Source organism: Chelonia mydas, chromosome 8 (genome assembly GCF_015237465.2).
Source record: "Chelonia mydas isolate rCheMyd1 chromosome 8, rCheMyd1.pri.v2, whole genome shotgun sequence".
NCBI lineage: Eukaryota > Metazoa > Chordata > Testudines > Cheloniidae > Chelonia > Chelonia mydas.
In genome coordinates this window covers 94,686,980-94,706,500 of record NC_057854.1, presented here as the reverse complement: position 1 = coordinate 94,706,500, position 19,521 = coordinate 94,686,980, and the positions used below count along the sequence as shown (strand labels likewise).

The 19,521-nt window shown below is 43.8% G+C and overlaps 1 protein-coding gene across 3 annotated transcripts in view; it reads right to left on the bottom strand.

Annotated features, from left to right (window-relative positions):
* LRP8 (LDL receptor related protein 8) overlaps positions 1-19,521 on the bottom strand; it is a 271,670-nt gene that overhangs the window by 47,359 nt on the left and 204,790 nt on the right. For all 3 annotated transcript variants that reach the window (XM_007062181.4, XM_027824600.3, XM_043553147.1), the window contains one exon: positions 4,408-4,776. In XM_007062181.4, coding sequence (XP_007062243.3) covers positions 4,408-4,776 — 369 coding nt within the window. The remainder of the gene's footprint in view (positions 1-4,407; positions 4,777-19,521) is intronic.

Sequence of the window (19,521 nt, the reverse complement as noted above, 5' to 3'; positions counted from 1 at the left end):
GGCTAGGGGATGTCCCTGAGTAATAAGGTACTCTCTCGCCTCCAAGGTGGGCTAAGTGTAGTCCCAGTCCTGCCAACCATGTAGCAAAGGCGAGATGAATGCAGGGGTGAAAGTAAGTCGAGTGACTTACCGATATGCTGGGGCCAGCTCTGGCCCCCGGAAGGGGCGGGGCTAAGGGGGTCAGAGCCAGCCCCAGCCCACCCTGTAACGTAAGTGCCCCCTTCCCCACCGGGGTAGCAGCAGCAGCAGCCCGGGGCTCCAGGGGCTATTTAAAGGGCCTGTGGCTCCCATGCTTCTACAGCCCCGGTCCTTTAAATAGCCCCCAGAACCCTGGAGTAGTGGTGGTGGGGCTCCGGCAGCTATTTAAAGGGCTGGGGAGGTAGAAGCAGGGGAGCCCCGGGCCCTTTAAATAGCCGCCGGAGCCCCATAGCCGCTACCCCAGGGCTCCAGCAGCAGGGCTCTGAAGGCAATTTAAAGGGCCTGGGGCTCCAGCCACTGCTGGCAGCCCCAGGCCCTTTAAACTGCCCCCTGGGGAAGCCGGGCTGCCCCAGTACGATGCACCGGCAAGTACCAGGACTTACTTTCACCTCTGGATGAATGTGACTTGTAAGTGACTTGACTTAGACTCCCTTCTAAACTAAACAACTGGGGCTCAAAACGGCATTTTCACTGATTTCAACTGGCAAATGCTTCCGGTGACATGTTCCCTACTGCACCCACCTAGGTCCCTTGGATATGGAGAAGGAGAGAGGGGAGCTCATCTTTCCTTTACTGGATTGAAGCTTGTGTGTAAATAGTCCACCCTCAAAGGCCAATGCCATTCCAGGGAACGTTCCTCAAGGTCTGAGTTCGCTTACTTACATTGTAAGTTCTTTGGAGTGGGGACTGTCATTTTGTTCTGTGTTTGTACAGCGCCTCGCACAATGAGGTCCTAGTCCATGACTAGAGGTCCTAGATACTACAAATAATTGTGCACAGAAGGTATCAGAATCAAATGTGCTCTAACACAGCAAAGGGCCCCAAGATAACCCCCCATGGCTACTAGCACCCTATGACAACCCCCCCCTCCTTAACAGGAGACAGAGTCCTGCCTGGAATCGGGATCCCACGGGTCCCACAGGACCCACTGCCACAATAGTGGGAGTAGGTGGGAGCAGGATTAAAAATAGCCCCGCACAGGGCTCTAATGTAACACCCTGGCTTTGTGTAGATCAGTGATGTTGCCCTCTAGTGGCTGTCCACAGAGAGGATATCAGATCTACTGCTAGTGTGGACTGAAGGAGTTCACCTTCAGCTGCAGCCATTGAGGCCTACATTCCTGAAAGTGAAGGACCAGCTCTGTGGCTCAAACAGATCTATTTCATCCCACGAGTAAATCAATTCCATCATATTGCTCTCCACCAATCACATTTTTATCCCCCTCATATCCAGTCAATCAACGCTTCCCATCTCAACAAAATCAATCTTCCCCGAAGCTGAGCATCAGTCCTTACTCCTGGGGGCATTCTGCGCCAAAAAAATAAAAATTCTGCACCAAAAATTAAAAATTCTGCAAAATTCTGCAAATTTTATTTGTAAAAATAACACTACATAATCACACCAGTTTCAATTATTTTGGTAATTTATTTCAAAATACCCATCAGCAAGTATGTCTGTAACAATACAGACACACACAAAAATCCCCCAGGAGTAGAGAGTTAAAGAAACCCCTATGACAACCCAGTTCCTGTTCTCTGTCCCCCTATCCCCACGCTGGGCAGGGGGGGCCAAACAGCCCCCCCCCCCCCGCTCAGATACCCACACTCCCTCCCCCGCACCAGCCCAGCCATGGAGCCCCCCCCAGCCCAGATACCCACACCCCTCTTCCCCAGAAGCCAGCCACGGCGCCCCCCGGCCCAGGTACCTACACCTCCTCCCTCCCAGAGCCCAGACACAGGGCCCCCCCTAGCCCAGACACCCATCCCTCTCCCCTCCCCAGAGACCAACCACGGGGGTACCCTGGCCCAGATACCCACACCCCCTTCCCCCAAAACCCAGTCACAGGCCCCCCCCACAACCCAGACACCCGCCCCTCTCCCCTCCGCAGAGCCCAGGGATCCAGAGGGAGAAACAGCCTGATGCTGGGTCCCAAGCTTGCACGGAGTTTCCTGTGCACGGCCCTCTCCTTCCCTCGGGGCGTGCTGGGAACTGCTCAGAACCCTCTAGCTCCCTCCCCCCAGCAGTGTCTTTTATGTGCGAGCTGGGCTCTGTTGGGTCCAGTGGCCCCTAGTGGTGGCCAGCTGCACTTCAGCCCATTTCTGTGGGGGAAAAGAAATTCTGCGCGCACAATGTTAATTTCTACAAAATTCTTCATTGCACAGTGGCACAGAATTGCCCCAGCAGTAAATCCTGAGCCCACCTTGGACTCCTATTCTGCTGCTGCCTACACCCCCTTTGATTTTCTGTATACCAGCTCTTTCTCCTGCTCCTGAGCCATCTACTCCTTTTTCTTCTCTCCCTACTCTTAAGAGCAGCTCAGAGGCTACTCTGCATTTTCCCCTCCTCTCCTGAGCTTCCACTTCCCCCTTCCCCTGTTAAAGGAGCTACAGCATTTGCTCCCTGCCTATGTCTCCGCTTCACAGAAAGCCTAACTGCCTTCTTGTACAGGCCCTTCCCAAGATGGGACTGCCCTACTAGCCTCACAGGCTGGATTTTTCTGCCCTACTGGGTGCAATGTCTAGGTGGACAATAAAAATCCTATGCTTCTGATTCTAAGAGCCGGAGGTTTTCCTGGGTTCCTTAGTTAAAATGTTCAGTCCCTGCAGTTGGTTGTGGCCCTCCTCCCCAGAGCTGCCCACCTTTCAGCAGTGCTGTATGTATGTATATAGCTGTGTAAATATTTTATTTCATCTCAATCTTGTCATTATGAATATTTCAGAGAAACATTTTCTCCATTTCCCTCTTGGTCTCTCTGGGTAAGTGACCAGTTTGAGCAGTTTAGTGTCTGGAAATGGATAAAACATTCAATACACAGCAACAATGTGTTAAATACACAAAGCTAACTGAAGAGAAATCCATTATTTATGATCTCTGTGCCTTTAACAAGCCAAACTCTTACACTGAAAGGGCTTAGATTTTAGAGCACACAGTGCATTTTGAACTGGCTTCTTCAGAGATGCCTTTATTGATTGTCTGTTTTATGTTCTGGATTCATAGGCAGAATATATATATATATATATATATATATATATATATATATATATATATATTTTTTTTTGCTTTAACATAGATGTTTCCAACCTGTGAGCTGTGACCCCCTGAGGCAATCTAGGAGTTTTCAAACCTGTTCCCATTCCCTATCTCTGATTTCCAACTGAAACAGATATCCTCAGTCTCTTGCTACCAATTCCTCTTCAGCTAGGCCCCCCACAACCCATTCCACTACCAAAAAGCTGGGCAAGGGGTAAATTGATTGCAGTCTGTAAGTGCCTACATGGGACATAAATATTTGATAATAGACTCTTCAGCCTAGCAGGCAAAGGTATATCATGATCCAATTGCTGGTAGCTGAAGTTAGACAAATTCAGACTGGAAATAAGGTGTACATTTTTAACAGGGTAATTAACCTTTGGGACAATTTACTATGGGTTGTAGAGGATTCTCCAACACTGGCAATTTTTAAATCAAGACTGGATTTTTTTTAAGATATGTTCCAGTTCAAACTAGATAATAATTCCCCAAAATTATTTTGGGGAAGTTCTATGGCCTGTGTTATGCAGGAGGCCAGACTAGATGATCACAATGTCCTTTCTGGCCTTGGAATCTATGAATCTTCCCCACCCCACCCCACCCTTTCTACTTCCTTTCCAGTCCTGTGTTATTCTTTTAGAACAATTAATTTCCCCCCAAACCTAAATGCTTTCATCTCTCTTTAAGGAGCTATGGGCCAGATTGTGTCACGAAGGTTCTAGCACTGAACAAGGGGCAGGGTGGAGCCACCTTGCCTCTGAAAGGGATTGTGACTCCGTGAGGACCATTGCCTCCTGGAGCTCCTGGAAAGCTGGCTCTCTCCTCCCCACCACGTCAGAGAGGCTCATATTTAAGTCACTACAGAAGCTGCTGTTTAACTCTCTGAGCCTCAGATCAGCCTCTGACTTCTCATTGAATGCACCATTATTTGCAGCCAACAGAGTTCTGTGCTCAGTCTCATTTGGGCAGGTTATTTTGGTAATTGGGCACTCAGCTACACAGGCTGCAGACACAAATACCCAGTCTGAAGGCATGGATTTGTTGCAGCAAACATGTCATTAGAGGTCTTGGCTGAAATGTGGCCTTTAGTGGCATCCAAAAATTCCCTCTACTCCAAGGAAATCTTTACCCAGCTGACATCCCTTGTCCCCATGCTGCTTAGCCCCTGCAGATACTTACGACAATTCTGCTCGTCTGACTTGTCTTTGCAGTCCTCGTCGCCATCGCACTTCCAGTTCAAGTGGATGCACTCCCCATTGCCACACCTGAATTCGTGGGCCGCACAGGTGTTCAGCACCTGAGGCTTGACTTTGTAGTCACACTTCTCCATCAATTCATCTGAGTGGTCTTCACAGTCGGGCTGGTTGTCACAGACCCAGAGCTCTGGGATGCACACGCTGTTGTTGCATTGGAACTCATTAGGGTTGCAGGTGAGTGGCGAGCACTTCCTCTCGTCACTGCCATCTCCACAGTCGTTGTCGCCATCACACACAAAGATCATGGCTACGCAGGTCTTGTTACTGCACTGGAACTCATTGGAAGAACAGACTGTGGGGTAAAAACAAACAGATGAGTCGGGAGATCCTCAACCTAGACCCCAATTGGACATTGTGTCCGTATCACGAACCCACCACACACACTTGGGCAGTCTCTGCTCAGGAGAAACCCAACACTGGAGCAGGCTAGGAGTGAAAGACATTAGCTAGGCTGTGTGGAGTCCAGACCAGGAACAGCTAGGGTGTTCCAAGTCAGTAGTGATGTGCATTGGCGGCGTGTGTGTGGAGTCCAGCCAGGGCTGAAATACCAGAGTTGTGGTAGGCTATCACTGAGGATCATTACCACAACTGTGCGTGGAGCCCAGGAGTGGAATAGTTGAAGGGCTGAAGGTCAAGACTGAGAAGCACTGGCAGAACTGCATGGGGAGCTTCCAACAGAAGTGCAAGGGAACTGAAGATCAGGAACAAGGACCACCGGCAATACTGTGTGTGGTCCCAGCACCAGAACAGCAAAGGTGTAGCAAGCTAAGACTGAAGAGCCCTGTCAGAGCTATGCTGGGAGACAAGCAATGGAACAGCAGAGATATTACAGTCTAGGATGGAGATGCATGGCGGAATTGTGTGACACAAGCTTGCGTAGCTCCTGATGGCAGTATACTGAGCTCAAGCCAGTGCTATCTGTTCCTGACTTTCACCAAATTCACCCCCCAAAACTAAGCAAATTTCAGAATTTCACAGTGTCTTGTTTTGGACATATTAAGTGAGACACACAGGGTAAATATTCAGTGAGTCGTGCAGGGATTAGCTGCTGAATCATGTCGATAAATCCCTTCACAAGGTACTGACTATTTCCCCTGGAAGTCACCATTCTGCATTTACATACAAATGAGACTTTTTGAGCTATGAAGGAGAACAGATTTTTTTCCTTTGCATGCCTGATTTACTGCTGAGCCAGAGAAATCTGCTCAAATTAAACTTTCAGATGTCCCAACAATGGTCACTTTTATGCAAAAAGAAGAACACAGCCACTGGCAAGAGTTCCCTATAACTACTTTTAATTGGTACCTAATCTACTCAGTTGTTAAGGGAAAAAATTCAGTTTCAGCAGCTTCGAAGATCCGGCGGAAAATTATGGCTTTTATCAATTAGATTAGATCAAATAATCAGTCTTGAAAAATGCTTCTTTTAATGTCGCTCAGGAGGCTCTCGTCTTCAATTGCAAAAGTACTTATTGCCCCTGCTGCACAGCTCCTGTGACAAACCACACGGCTGAAATAACACTGGTAGCTGAGACATAACATGGGAAGCGCATCTGGAAGACACCAGAATCTCTACTACGTGGAGTTACGTACCAGCTTTGAGGGTGTGGCAAGAGCACCGGGAGAATGATCTAAGGCCATGTCTACACTGTGCGCTAGGGCTTTGATTCCCAGCTCACGCAGACATTGACAAGAGCTCTCATCCAGCTATTGCACTAAAAATCGTAGTGCAGCTGCCTGAACCGTGTGGGTCCATACTCAGCACAGCTATCCCATGCTGCGCTCCTGCTACCACAGCTATGCTACTATTTTTAAGCATGCTAACTTCACAAGAGCTAGTGTGTGAGAGTCTATATGTGAGCTGGGAATCACACCCCAGCTCAAGGTGGAGACATACGCTAACAGTGTTATACAGAACTATTCTGGTTTTTTCACGTAGGAAGATAAGCACAGACTGCTCACAATGGAATTATTAGTATATACACTACCTTACTCATGAACTTACCAGGCTGTATGGGCAAAGAGCATAGCTGAAGTTTCTAACTCCCTGAAGTGCTCGTGTTCTACCTATCTGATCTATTTTGATATGCCCTAAAGTAAAACCTAAGAAACCCAAGTCCTCCTTCCCTCCCTGGATCAGTCCCAGCAAACCCAACTTCTTTCTACCTGTCTGGGCATTATTTTGGCTCCCACCACCTAAGTGCCAAAAGGACAAGCCCATTTGAGGAAGTAGAGGTGTTTGCCTTCCTTGGTAGCATCTCACACTGGGCACCAATGGAGACAGAATTTGATGGATCCATTTTTTCCTATGCTTGTATTTTACAATCCTATGCTTGTATTTTTAAATCCCATGGTATCAAATCACTAGTGCACTAAAATTACAAATTATTAGAACCACCAAATGAATTCTTGCTTGTTAGGGGGTTGGTGGTAGAATGGGGCAGAGATGTCTTGCCAATAAGAAAAAGATTCAGGTTCCAAAAAGAGTCAAAGGAGAAGGATACTTTTGAGCACAGACCACAAGCTATTCTATGGCTGTGATGAAGCAGATTTTTAAAGGAATCTCAATTCCACCTTCAATTTTCTGGATGCAATTTTATAACTGCAATTAAGTCCATCTGAAAATTACAGCATTTGGTCATCTAGCTACCTGATTTGTTAGCACACTCAGGTGGAGAGATGTCTAAACACTAGAAACTGCATCTAAAATAACTGCACGGCAGAGCTGGAGTTCATTAAAAGAAAAGAATAGGCACAATCTCTACTTATATGTCTGTCTTCCTCTCACAAACATTTACACGGCACCTGCCTTTCTCCAAAGTTCTAATTATGCATATTTAGCTATTCTGATTAATTGGCACTTGTATAACTGAAAACAAAATGACCTATTAATCTTATCGATCTGTCTTCATCTCTGTAATCTAGCAGCCATTTCAAATGGGTAATGTTATGGCACTGTGGAGTGTTAATTTGAAGTAACACAGCTATAGCCTTACTGATCTGATTGAAGAGAGATGATAAACATGAGAGCTGCAGTGACTACATGCAGATAACGTAACAGATCAAGGCTGAGCGGAGGAAATACATCAAAATAAATGTTAGAAAAGCTACCTCAGAAAAAAATAAATAAGCAAAGTTCGCATAAGCTCTTGATCCCTAATATTTTGGCAGGGTTACAGCAATTTACACACTCCAACTGTGAATTAATTTCCTTCCCTGAGCTGTAATAAGCACATCTTTCTTCCTTGTTTTCATTACTCCCACCTCTGTCCCTTCTTATGTTTGTATGTGTTGCCTGTCTCCCTTTTGAAATTTGCCAAGTGTGCAAATTAGAGATGGTCACATGTATCCACAGAAAATGGGGGTCGGTCACCTACAGACAATGCAAATTAATATAAAAGCTCCTCCTCCCCTGTACACACAAACCCCACTAAAATATTAAATGTATCGAAAATCTCAAAGAATAAAAGCAATTTTGCTTTCATGCCTCCCTGAGGACTTCTGCAATGAAGCTTATGATTTCCTAGCTACTAATTTAAAAGCTTATGATTATTTTATTTTGTTTTTAAAATGTGAATTCAGTGCTGATGCCAGAGGGCACTAGAGACTGAAGTCCTCTTTCCACTGAATAGGTAAAGCATGGGCAGCAGGCACCTACCACTCCACCCTTGTGCCTCAGCCTTGAACAGGGAGGGCTGCCCTGGCACATTTTTAACCCTGGCCCAGAAGCACGTGTAGCTGCCTCAGTGCTGACAGCTGTGCTTGTGCAGACAACGCTTCAGTGGCAACAGTGGTGACAGTTACAGGGGTGATTCCTGTGATGTGGTCATCAGGTTACTATGGACTGGACTGTTACCACAGACTCATTTTCCACAGGCCTCAGCCAGACCTCTGCCTAGGCAGTGCACATTGGCACTATAGTGGCACCCCCACAGAGAGAGTACTCCCCATTCCAGACCCATCCGGCTCCACTGGCTTTTAAGGAAAGGAGAGAGGGAGTTATTGTCTCATCTTCAACCTACCTTGCCCCTCCCTAGCCACTTTCAGAGAGCTAGATTTTATGGAGTGTGCTAGGAAGAAGCAAAGTCTGCACCCTCTAGCCATACTGTGGCTTGCTCTTGTACAGGGCTGAAACAGGGGGAGAGGACCTCCTTGCACTCTTTCTACATCCACACAGGAGCTAACCACATGGTGACCTTTTGCATGGCTTTACACTAGTATAAAGTACCCTTAGAGCAAGAAAAGGGTCGCATTATGAATTACTATAGACAGCACATGGAGAGATAAGGTGGGAGGAATAAGTGAAAGGCAATTTACACACACATCATCCTTCCCAAGTCTGATGGGTACTTAGGCAGCCCCCACTATTACAGCATCTCAGAGCTTCCCAGGGGTCACGGACCAGTGTTCATGCCGCACTCTCCATTAATACCCGGCCCCTCTAATGATCCAACCAGCAGACCAAATTCGGTGATGAATCCTGGTCACATGCCATCTGAGGCATTTTGCGCATATGCTAAGAAGTTCTTCCCAAGTATTTCAATAGAAAATAACATTAAACAGTAATTAAATACCCACCATGGCATTTATTTCTCCTTTGACTTGAGCAATTGGTTTATGTTCTCTAATTTGGTACTTGCCCTATCAGGAGATTTTGTTGTTAAAAGGGAGAAAAACCAATATTAGTTTCCATTTTTTTCAGTGCAGAGAAGTAAGTGTTGTAGTCTCAGAAGCAAAATCTTTTAAAATATGAAGAAAAGGAGTACTTGTGGCACCTTAGAGACTAACCAGTTTATTTGAGCATGAGCTTTCGTGAGCTACAGCTCACTTCATCGGATGCATAGCATATCGTGGTCTTCTGCAGTTTCCACGATATGCTATGCATCCGATGAAGTGAGCTGTAGCTCACGAAAGCTCATGCTCAAATAAACTGGTTAGTCTCTAAGGTGCCACAAGTACTCCTTTTCTTTTTACGAATACAGACTAACACGGCTGTTACTCTGAAACTTAAAATATGAAGTGATCCCAGTAGAAGTCTTGAAAATCTTTGATTGGCAAGAGTGTTGCAGCTCTGACTGGACCTTGGGCTCCGAAACCCACCCCCTTCCCTGGGCTTCAGTACCCAAACTCCAACCCAAACTGCAACGTCTACTAGCTGTTTTTAGTGCCGTAGCACAGGCCCAAGTCTATAGACCTCTGCGTTGAGACTCACTGCTACAGGTTTTAAAAGCAATGAAGTGGTACGCGTAGTGACTCACTATTGGCACCCTTTTCTCTTAGTCACTATTCAGCCAATAGGACACTAGTAGGCACTAGGATGTTGGAGGTGCCATCTTTCGGATACGATGTAAAACTGAAGCCTTTGTATAGTCAATTCTATGGCACTTTTTGTAAGAGCAGAGAATAGTTACATTCATGTCCTGGTAAAAATTCCTCATCATTTATATGAATTCTGTCTCTGTAAATTCCACATCTGGTTTCATTTGTATATGGCATTCTCTTTTATTTTCTATACTAGTGTATGGTCATTGAGCACTGCTTAACAGTTGCAGTGTTTCAACGTGGGTAAAGCGAGTCTTATGTATAATAACTTTTCTATAAGGCAGGAATCTATAGAGTAATTACTGTGGATTTTCAAATATTAATTTGATGCAAAACGAAATGTGAAATCGACAATATCCATCATTAATAAAAAGACACTCCATCATACAGCTGCAGAAGTGACTCCCTAATGAAGGCTGTTACTAGCTTCTCAATAATAAGCCCAATTGATTTTGCCTCCTGTTTCTCAAAAAAAACAAAACAAAAAAAATCCTTTTTGCTTGAAATTACATGTGTAGTTTACAGCCAGACAAGAACTGTTTGGCAAAATTTGTGGTGAATTGACAAAGAGTTTCAGAGTTACTGGGCTGTGGAAAATGAGGTGAATTTCACTTTTTGAAACTTTTTTTGCAATGCAACAAATGTTGACGTCTGTAAAAAGAGTCAGTGAGGAATATGGACTATTCCTGCGTGTGATGAAAACAAAATGCATGTGATCTGGTAAAAGAGACCCTGACAACAAAGAACTGAAAACTGTATGAAATGGCCACCCTAAAATAGGGAGAGCGGTCACAGTCTAAGAACAGACATGAGACTGTGAAAAGAAGGACAGGCCTTGTGAGAGGACGTGACATATTCTGAAACCTACCCGCGTCCTAAGTGGCAGATAGGCATTACCTTGTAAGCATGATAATAAGCTGTTTATTGTTTTCAATATATTTTCTCTGTAATGCTTTTCTTCTGAATAAATAATACTTTGCTTTATGAATGCTGGCTGGTCACTTGTTAACCCTGTTGTTGCCCCACAGAGAAGACGGATGTAGGTACTGAACTAAAGTCAGATCTGCTGAGGTAGTCATAGTGAATTGCAGGATGAACTGCAGCCTAAATCCCCACTCTAGAGAGAGAGTGTTGTGGGACTCTGCCTCAAGAAAGGTGGTGGCTGAAGGCCTGAGACATAAGCTGGATGCCTTCAAGGAAGCCACAAAGGGGTCAGAGATGCAGTTACCTTGGAAACAGCGACAATATACATTTTCAAAGACGTTGAGGCCATGTGTCAGGTGCCTCTGTTCAAAGCAAGATTCATGCTCCTTGGGGCATTTTCCCTCAGAAGGCTACCCTCTAGGGAGGGCAGCAAAAGAGAGAGAGGTAAATAATGATGACCTTGAAGTGAATTCCTCTGAATAAAGACAGGCCTTCCATAGAGGAAATAATGCAACAGAATTGCAGTCTCACCACTATTAGTGGCTGTTGCTATGGTGATTGATATGGAGAAGCCCATAGAGATGAGGCGTGCAGAAGAAATGGTAATTCCTAATTCTAGTCAAAGCATTAATGTAGCTAAGGAGCCAGGGAAACCATTTCAACTAATCTCACAAATTAATATTTGCATTTGTCTGCTTCTTTTGCAACACAGCTTTCCACAAACACAAACAAGGTATTTTTTCCAGTCTCTGGAACTGCATTAGAGTAATATTAGTTAATTATAACAGTGTGACCAGACTCCAAAGTTACTGCTGATAAATAATTGTTGATGCAAAAATGCGTTATTGATCTATAGTAAGTTTTCAGAGACTCATGCGTTCATTGAAAATGGCTTTATTTTCGTGGTGGTATAATTAACACACGTGCTTTATTCAGCAGTAATTGCATAGCACTTTAATGAACAGAAGAGTACCGTATATACATAAGACCTGAAAAGTCTTCCTTTTTTTAATATCTTTTTCACTAACATATGCAAAGTTACTATTAAGAACTTGCAGTGTCCTCAGTTCTGTTCTGTAATGGGGAATTGCTACAAGACTCCTGAATACTGAAACAGCACAGATTCCCTGGTTAAATAACTGAAAGGCACATCAAAATAAGTGTGATTCTAATGTAAAGAGAAAAAGGCATTACGATGCATAAGGTTTACATTGTGTAGTTTTATGTTCAAATTGCAGAGATACCCACAAGTGAAGAGATAAAGACCTATCTTTACGCTTTTTATGTTCTTTTAGAATGTAATCTGTTGAATCAAATTTTAGATGTTCTGTAGTAGATATAATTTTAGTAGAAATATATGCAAGAAAGTGTTTGGATTTTTTTTATTCTTGGAATTGGAACCTGGATGAGATGTGCCCACTCACATTCTCCAGACATGACTTGTTTGTTAAAATGGCAATTTTACAAATTATACTGATTTGGCAAATCACTAAGAACCATACGAGAATATCGATTAAACTAATAGCTCCATGATATTAACATACAAATTCATACCTATCATACCTATCATAAAATTGTGTTGTTTTTAGTTACTCAACTAAGGTATTACAGAATAAAGCCATGATGCTGCACACGGATCCACAAACGAAATATTATGCTCATGAAGAGTCCTACTGAAGTGCATGGGACTCCCTCTAGCTATAAGAATTGTTTGCACTGGTCCTTTTGCACGGTGAGGGGCTAACTCTGCCACTAGGGAATTTGAATCAGAGATGTTTTGCCAGGAAAAGCAGACTGTATGGCTGTCACACCTTTAGTCCATTATACTGAGGTTCACACTGATTATGCAGTATATGCTAATATGAAATAAGTTAAGAAGTACTCAAAAATATTTGTCTGAATTTCCATCTTTCCCCTTTAGAAAGATGCGGCTTCTGATTTCCTACTCTCAACTCAGGAAAGGAACTCTGCAGAGTCTTAAAAGCTTTAGATTAGTCAAATTAAATTTATCAGATTATAGCTAGATCTGCTTTAATCCCAGGGAGTTTGTAAACTCCATTTTTATTGTGATTAGGGGAAAAAAAAGAAAAGAAAAGAAATTCAGATTAAGATGTCAGTGGTGCAGTGCATGCTACCTCTTCCTAGCTTCAAATTCCCAAGCACAAGGATAAAGCAAACATCAACCACCAGGACCAAGTGATCCACCTTTGGGTCATAACTGGTTCTCAGTTAAACCCATGTAAAACAAGAGTAATTCCACTAAGGCAACTAAGTCACTATGGATTTATGAGAAAAGAATTTGGCCCATTGTCTTACACTGGAAATTAATAATATGTTTACAGTATGTTTCTTTCCTGGACATCTATAAATAAAATGGTTGCCGGCAATAACACACGACAGCCTCTTGTAGCTTCTAAACACCTACTGTCAATCACTGCGTAGCTACTCACACATGTCTCAAAGCCATCTGGGAAAAATAGATTTTATTTTCCAAATTCTTAAGCAAAAGCCAATTTGTTGATTGGGTGGCCCTGTAGGAACGTCTGTGAAAGGCAGAGAGGAGAAAAACAACATTCCCTTCCCTAGAGATATGCTTCTGAATCAATGGGCAAGACAGGTAAGAAAAAAACATTGAAAATGGAAAGCCTGACTTCAGTTAGATAATCTTGTAGTAGCTATGACAACTGAGAGAAACGCAGGCTCCGGAAGTCTAGCTCTGCTGAATAATGAGGTACAAAGCTGTGTTCACACTAAAAGCAGTGAGGTCACTGCCCCATAAAAATCTCTACCTCCATTAATTTCATCTGCTTGAAGGGAATTCTTCATAAGAGCCAATATTTCTTTTTACAGTGGTTCACCGCACCATTAGACCTGAATATTCACAGCATTTAGCACACTATATCATTAACTCCTCTGGAGCAAAAGACAAATCAGGAGAAAGCTAAAATTTGCCATGCAAAACCTTGTGCAAAATTTACCCTAATGATGCTGTTATCTCCAGCATTTCCACCAGAACCTGAGATCCTAAACAAGGTGGAGTGAAACTGCAATGACAATTTAACAATTTATGTTTGGAATAAAATATAAGCACGTTGGCTTGTGTTCGCTGGGCAGTCAAAGATTCCTTTTAGATGCAGCAGTAGGGGTAGAAAAAACCCACTACCATAAACACAGGCCAAATTTTCAAAGGGCAACTTGGCCTCTATTTGCAATTCTGGCAGCACTGCTACTTGGTGGGTGCACCGTGATAGCTATGTAAAATATTATGACGATGTTTAGAGAATTTGGCCTAGAAACTACAGCTATTCAAATGGGAAGGTCCATAAAAGGAAATCAACACTGATATAGGTATAAACTTGGAAGCAAACACTCTTAGGCCAAGGCTGTGATCCCACGGGTGTTAATGGGATGGAGATCCCTTTGGTGTTGATTTCAATGGGATTAGGATTTGGCCTTTCACTTCTACAGTTTTTGTATAAAAAGGATTTAGAAACGAAGGGCTGCGTAGGGTTCCCACCTGTCCAGTTTTCACCTGGACAGTCTGGGTTTTGGCTTGTGTGTCCAGGTGCCATTTGGCAAGCCCTGATGTCCAATTTTTTCGATCTGTGGAAAAGGTGACAACCCTAAGCGGAAGGAAGGAGGCAGTGCAGCAGCAGCCGCCACCTCTGGGACCAGGCTGCTCATGTGGCCTGTGGTGTCGCATGGCCCTGCGCAGCCCACAGGTGGCAGGCAAGGTGAAGACACTGTGAATGACAGGGGCAGGGCCTTGAGGGGAAGAGGCAGAGAAGGGATGGGGCCTTCAAGGAAGAGGTGGAGCAGGGGAGGGGTCTTGGGGAAGAGGCAGAACAGGGGCAGGGCCTTGGGGGAAGAGGTGGGACGGGGGTGGGGACTCAGAGGTCCAGTTACCAGCCATTAGAAAGGTGGCAACCCTAGGGCTGCACGTCAGTGTATTTTTGGTTCATATAACCAGCACTATTGGTGAGATGACACATTAATTCTACATTCATATGTGCAATCATTGCTTTAAACTTTATAAAAAATAACCTAACTGTGGAATAAACCTTCCCAGCTATACTTCAGCCCTGAGGTGAATTTTTTTAGAAAATGCAAGCAAAATCCATTCAACTGATTTAATTGTCTGAGGGCAAAAAAAAGATCATTTTTCAGCCACAATGAAAATTTTCAGATGTTTTTGTGCTTGGCCAATTCACAAAACAACTTTCCTTTAAAGCTTCAAACTTTTCCTGGCCGTAGTCTTGGAAAAGGGCTGTGCCATGTTTGAAGATACTTGGTTTTGAAATAACGTTTTCAAATCGTGCTCAGTTCATAGAGCTATAATGTACTGGCTAGAGGGAGCAAACTATATATACCGCTGCGCATAAAAGGGAGGCATGTCCAATTTGCTCAAATGTGTCTCATCATAACGTAAGCCCTTTCACTTCTATACCTAAAGCAGATTCTCTTTTAGTTTAAGTAGTAGAAAGCTGTGTTTGGGGATTAAAAGGTACAGAATTCTGGACCCTCTGTCACCCAAAGTCTTCTAGGTACATGACGTGCAGTATGGTTGGCAGCTATAGAATGACACAGATAGGGGCCTGGATATGGGATTTCTACATCCATGAACCCTAGCCACTGGGGGAGTACATAGTGAGCCAGCTCTGAGCTAAATTCTGCCCTCTGTTGCAGTGGTGTAGAAAAGGAAGAGGCAACTTCTCCCACTCCAGCAGCAGGGCAGGATCTTTCTCTAGCACTCAAGATGACTGTTTATGCATCTATGATTTCAGGATATGTCCACTGTTTAAGTGTAAATAATGTAAAATATACATTAAGGGAATCCTAAAGTTCATATTTTAATTATCCAAACATCTAAAAGCAATCTTAACTCTGTCCCATAATAATCTTAATTTTGTTCCTTTGCATTAAAATAAAGTATTTCATAACAAGCTCCTACAACCCTGGGTAAAATTGTATTTTTTTTCAGCAAGCACGACAATATAATGCCAGTGGAAAGAACTGCACTTTTTAAAAAATGCACCTTCAGTAAAACTGTATAAAAACATTAATCAGTGAACCTTTACTTTAAACTGCACCTTCTTCCATACCCTTTGAAGAATATTTTATTTACTGAACATACTGATACATTACATGATTTTAGAGTAAAAGCTCCTGTTGTGAATGCATGCACAAAAGGAAGAAAAGTTTAGGCTGCTATGGGAACACTGAGGGTCAGATTTCAGGAAATACGTTCTGCTTGCTTGGGGTGTGGGCAGGACATCACTCTGCATCAGTTGTGGAATAGTACATTTCACCTGCGCTGGCTCCAACATTAGGAAAAAGCAAAGTCTGCTTAACAGCCACCTTTGACCCCCACATCTCTTCAACTGCACTGAGCAGAGCTCTGGCACAGCTAAAGCTCTGGCCCTAAGTGTGAATTTCTTGACATGTACAATTAAAATCTCTACCTTAACATGGCGTTAATGTAGGGTTTTACATTTAATTATGATAGACATTGATACATTCATCTGGAAACTACCCTCATTTTTACTGTAAGGATGCAATTATAACTAACCACCAGGTTAATTTTTTTGCTTTCTTGTTGTTATATAGCTCAAAACAAATGTGAATACGGAATGAGATATTTCCTAAAGAACAATGGGGATTTTCCTGTAATTTCTACTGCTTTTGAAGGAGATCTAATACTTTAAGCAGTGATAAAGTCAAAGCTGTCCACAATGTTTAATTTCTGGATAGCCTGGGCATAATGCACAAGCATTAATCCCTCCAGCTGTCCAGTAATTAAACATCATGTGAAACCCAGAGGATATCATTGCTTTCCTACTTAATCTTATTTATGAAGGACTTTCATTTGTTAAACCTACAATCACTTTCTTTCCATTCTTGAGGATAATATTAGATTCTTCCACCAATACAAGTGCACCCAGCATATAGCTATTTTCCCACAGTAGCAAGATTTTTGCAAGAAATACATTTTTTCATCACACATTGAAATAATTAAGAATGGGACACTGGGCACATACTTATTCCATTTGGATGAGTACAATTTTACTAAAATCAATGGGGTAATTCAGAGCAGAATTTGGTCCTGTGTGTTTGATTTTCTCTGAATTGCATATGACTGAACAGCAAGCAGTGCATGTAGCTAATTAATGAAGGCAAAGAACAGAATTCATAGCGATAACAAGGCTTGGTGAAATCTGGTTTATCCTTTTTTTCAATTTCAATGATGAAGATAGATTTTTTTATTTTTAACTATTATAATTTTTACAGCCATGGAAAATTAAAGGGGGGTCGGGGTTAAAGCAGCGCTAACAGCAGGGCTGCAGGGGATTCCCAGCACTGACAGCAAGGCTGCAAGGGGTTCCCTGCACATACGAGGGGCCTAAGACACTCTTAGGCAAGGTGCAGGAGAAGCTGCGGGCCCAGTCCAGCAAAGCAGAAATCCCCTGGCCAGGTGTGCAAGGAGAATGAGCTCTCCGCCACAGGGGAGGACACCCCACCACTGAATGGTTCCTGCCCGTGGACAGCCCCCATGCTCCTGGCTTTCGCGTGAGGGACTGGGGCCGTGACAACAGAGCCCCAAAGAGCTCCTTGCCCTGCTGACGACACTGGATCCCTGCAGATGCAGCATGCGGGGAAGAAGGCAGAGTGGAGACCACTGGCCAGGGCTGAGCCAATCCCTACAGGCACAAAGTGCAGGGGAAGGCTATACTTGCTCTGACCAATAGTGATGGATTTTTTTCGTCGATTTCAGTGTGTCAGCTGAAATTAACATTTACCAAACCCTAGAGAAAGGACTTTGAGGAGGAAAGTGAAGTGAGCAGGCAAACAGGGTCAAAGAGGAATTTCCAAAACTGGGGGCATGCACGGACCAACGGATACTACTTTTAAATTCTCCAGCTCCGAGGGCATGGTGCACACACGTAACCCATAGGGGAATACTATAGGGACCATCACCCAAAGAAGAAAAAACAGTTCTCTACTGGTGTAAATGGGCACAACTTGATTGACTTCAAGGGAGTTTTGTCCATTTGCACTTACGGAGGATTTGGCCAGGAGTTACTTGTGGGAGCAGGAGCCCAGGGGTACTAGAACGTGAGCTGACCTGGCAGAGTGAGCAGTGCATCAGAGGCAAGTAATGACCAGACGTCAGCAGGGCCTTGAGGGTTTGAATTACTCAGTGAGTGACCCTCAGATTAAAAGAGTACTATAGAAATATACAGTGTTGTTACTGCCACTTAGTCATGGCATTTACATGGGTTTTATACAACACTGAAAAGGCAAATACAGGAGTCCCTTTTGGGGCAAAAACCTGTGTGCCAGATGAGGAAAGGGAAAGAAGAGGGATACACACAGAGAAAAAGAGGGGGAGAGGACATGTGCTGTGACAGAGGGAGACCTCCCGCAATTTCATCTTTGTTTTTAGTTTTAGTAAAAGACATTTTCAGTTTAAACAACTCAAGACCGTTCATGTGAGAGATTCCTGTGACAGCCTGTCATAAATATAAAGGGAAGGGTAACCATCTTTCTATATACAGGGCTATAAAATCCCTCCTGGCAAGAAGCAACATCCTGTTACCTGTAAAGGGTTAAGAAGCTCAGCTAACCTGGCTGGCACCTGACCCAAAGGACCAATAAGGGAACAAGATACTTTCAAATCTTTGCGGGGGAAAGGCTTTTGTTTGTGCTCTTTGTTCATGTGTTCTCTCTTGGGACTGAGAGAGGCCAAACAGAAATCCATCTTCTCCAACCCATCCTAATCCAAGTCTCCAATATGGCAACCAACATAGGTAAGACAGGCAAGGCGGATTAGTTTATCTTTTGTTTTATGTGAATTTTCCCTATGTTAAGAGGGAGGCTTATTCTTGTTTTCTGTAAGTTTAAGGTTTTGCCCAGAGGGGGATCCTCTGTGTTTTGAATCGGAATACCCTGTAAAGTATTTTCCATCCTGATTCTACAGAGGTGATTCTTTTACCTTTTCTTTAATTAAAATTCTTCTTTTAAGAACCTGATTGATTTTTCATTGTTCTTAAGGTCCAAGGATTCGGGTCTGTGTTCACCTGTACAAATTGGTGAGGATTATTATCAAGCCTTCCCCAGGAAAGGGGTGTAGGGCTTGGGGGGATATTTTGGGGAAAGATGTCTCCAAGTGGGCTCTTTCTCTGTTCTTTGTTTAAAATGCTTGGTGGTGGCAGCATACGGTTCAAGGCCAAGGCAAAGTTTGTACCTTGGGGAAGCTTTTAACCTAAGCTGGTAAGAATAAGCTTAGGGGGTCTTTCATGCGGGTCCCCACATCTGTACCCTAGAGTTCAGAGTGGGGAAGGAACCCTGACAGAGCCCCTGGTCCTTTCCATGTCTGTCTGATAAAAATGTTCCCTTAGACAACTAATCAAAGGGATCAATGAGAGAGGATGTATCCATTAAGTGCACAGATTCCCCTGGACCACAGATGGGTGTGTCTTGGAAGTACACTTAAATTACTGGAAAATATCCTATTACAATAGTAATGACTGCACTGGCAGAACCTGACAGATTGTGGCTGGTCCACGGAGGAAGGAACACAGTACAAGGGGCCTTCCTGCCCCTTTGCACCCCTGCACACATGTTCGTCACAATTTCAGTACCGAGTATAACGACAGGCCCCAGCTCAGGCTGATGGTGAAACTAGACTCAGAAGGAGAGGGAAGAGGTCTTTGAGCCATCCAGCGGAGCTGAGTCAGTACGGGTGGTAGTGGCATAGGAGGAGAGGTGCACCCTTATACCTTATAGAGGGT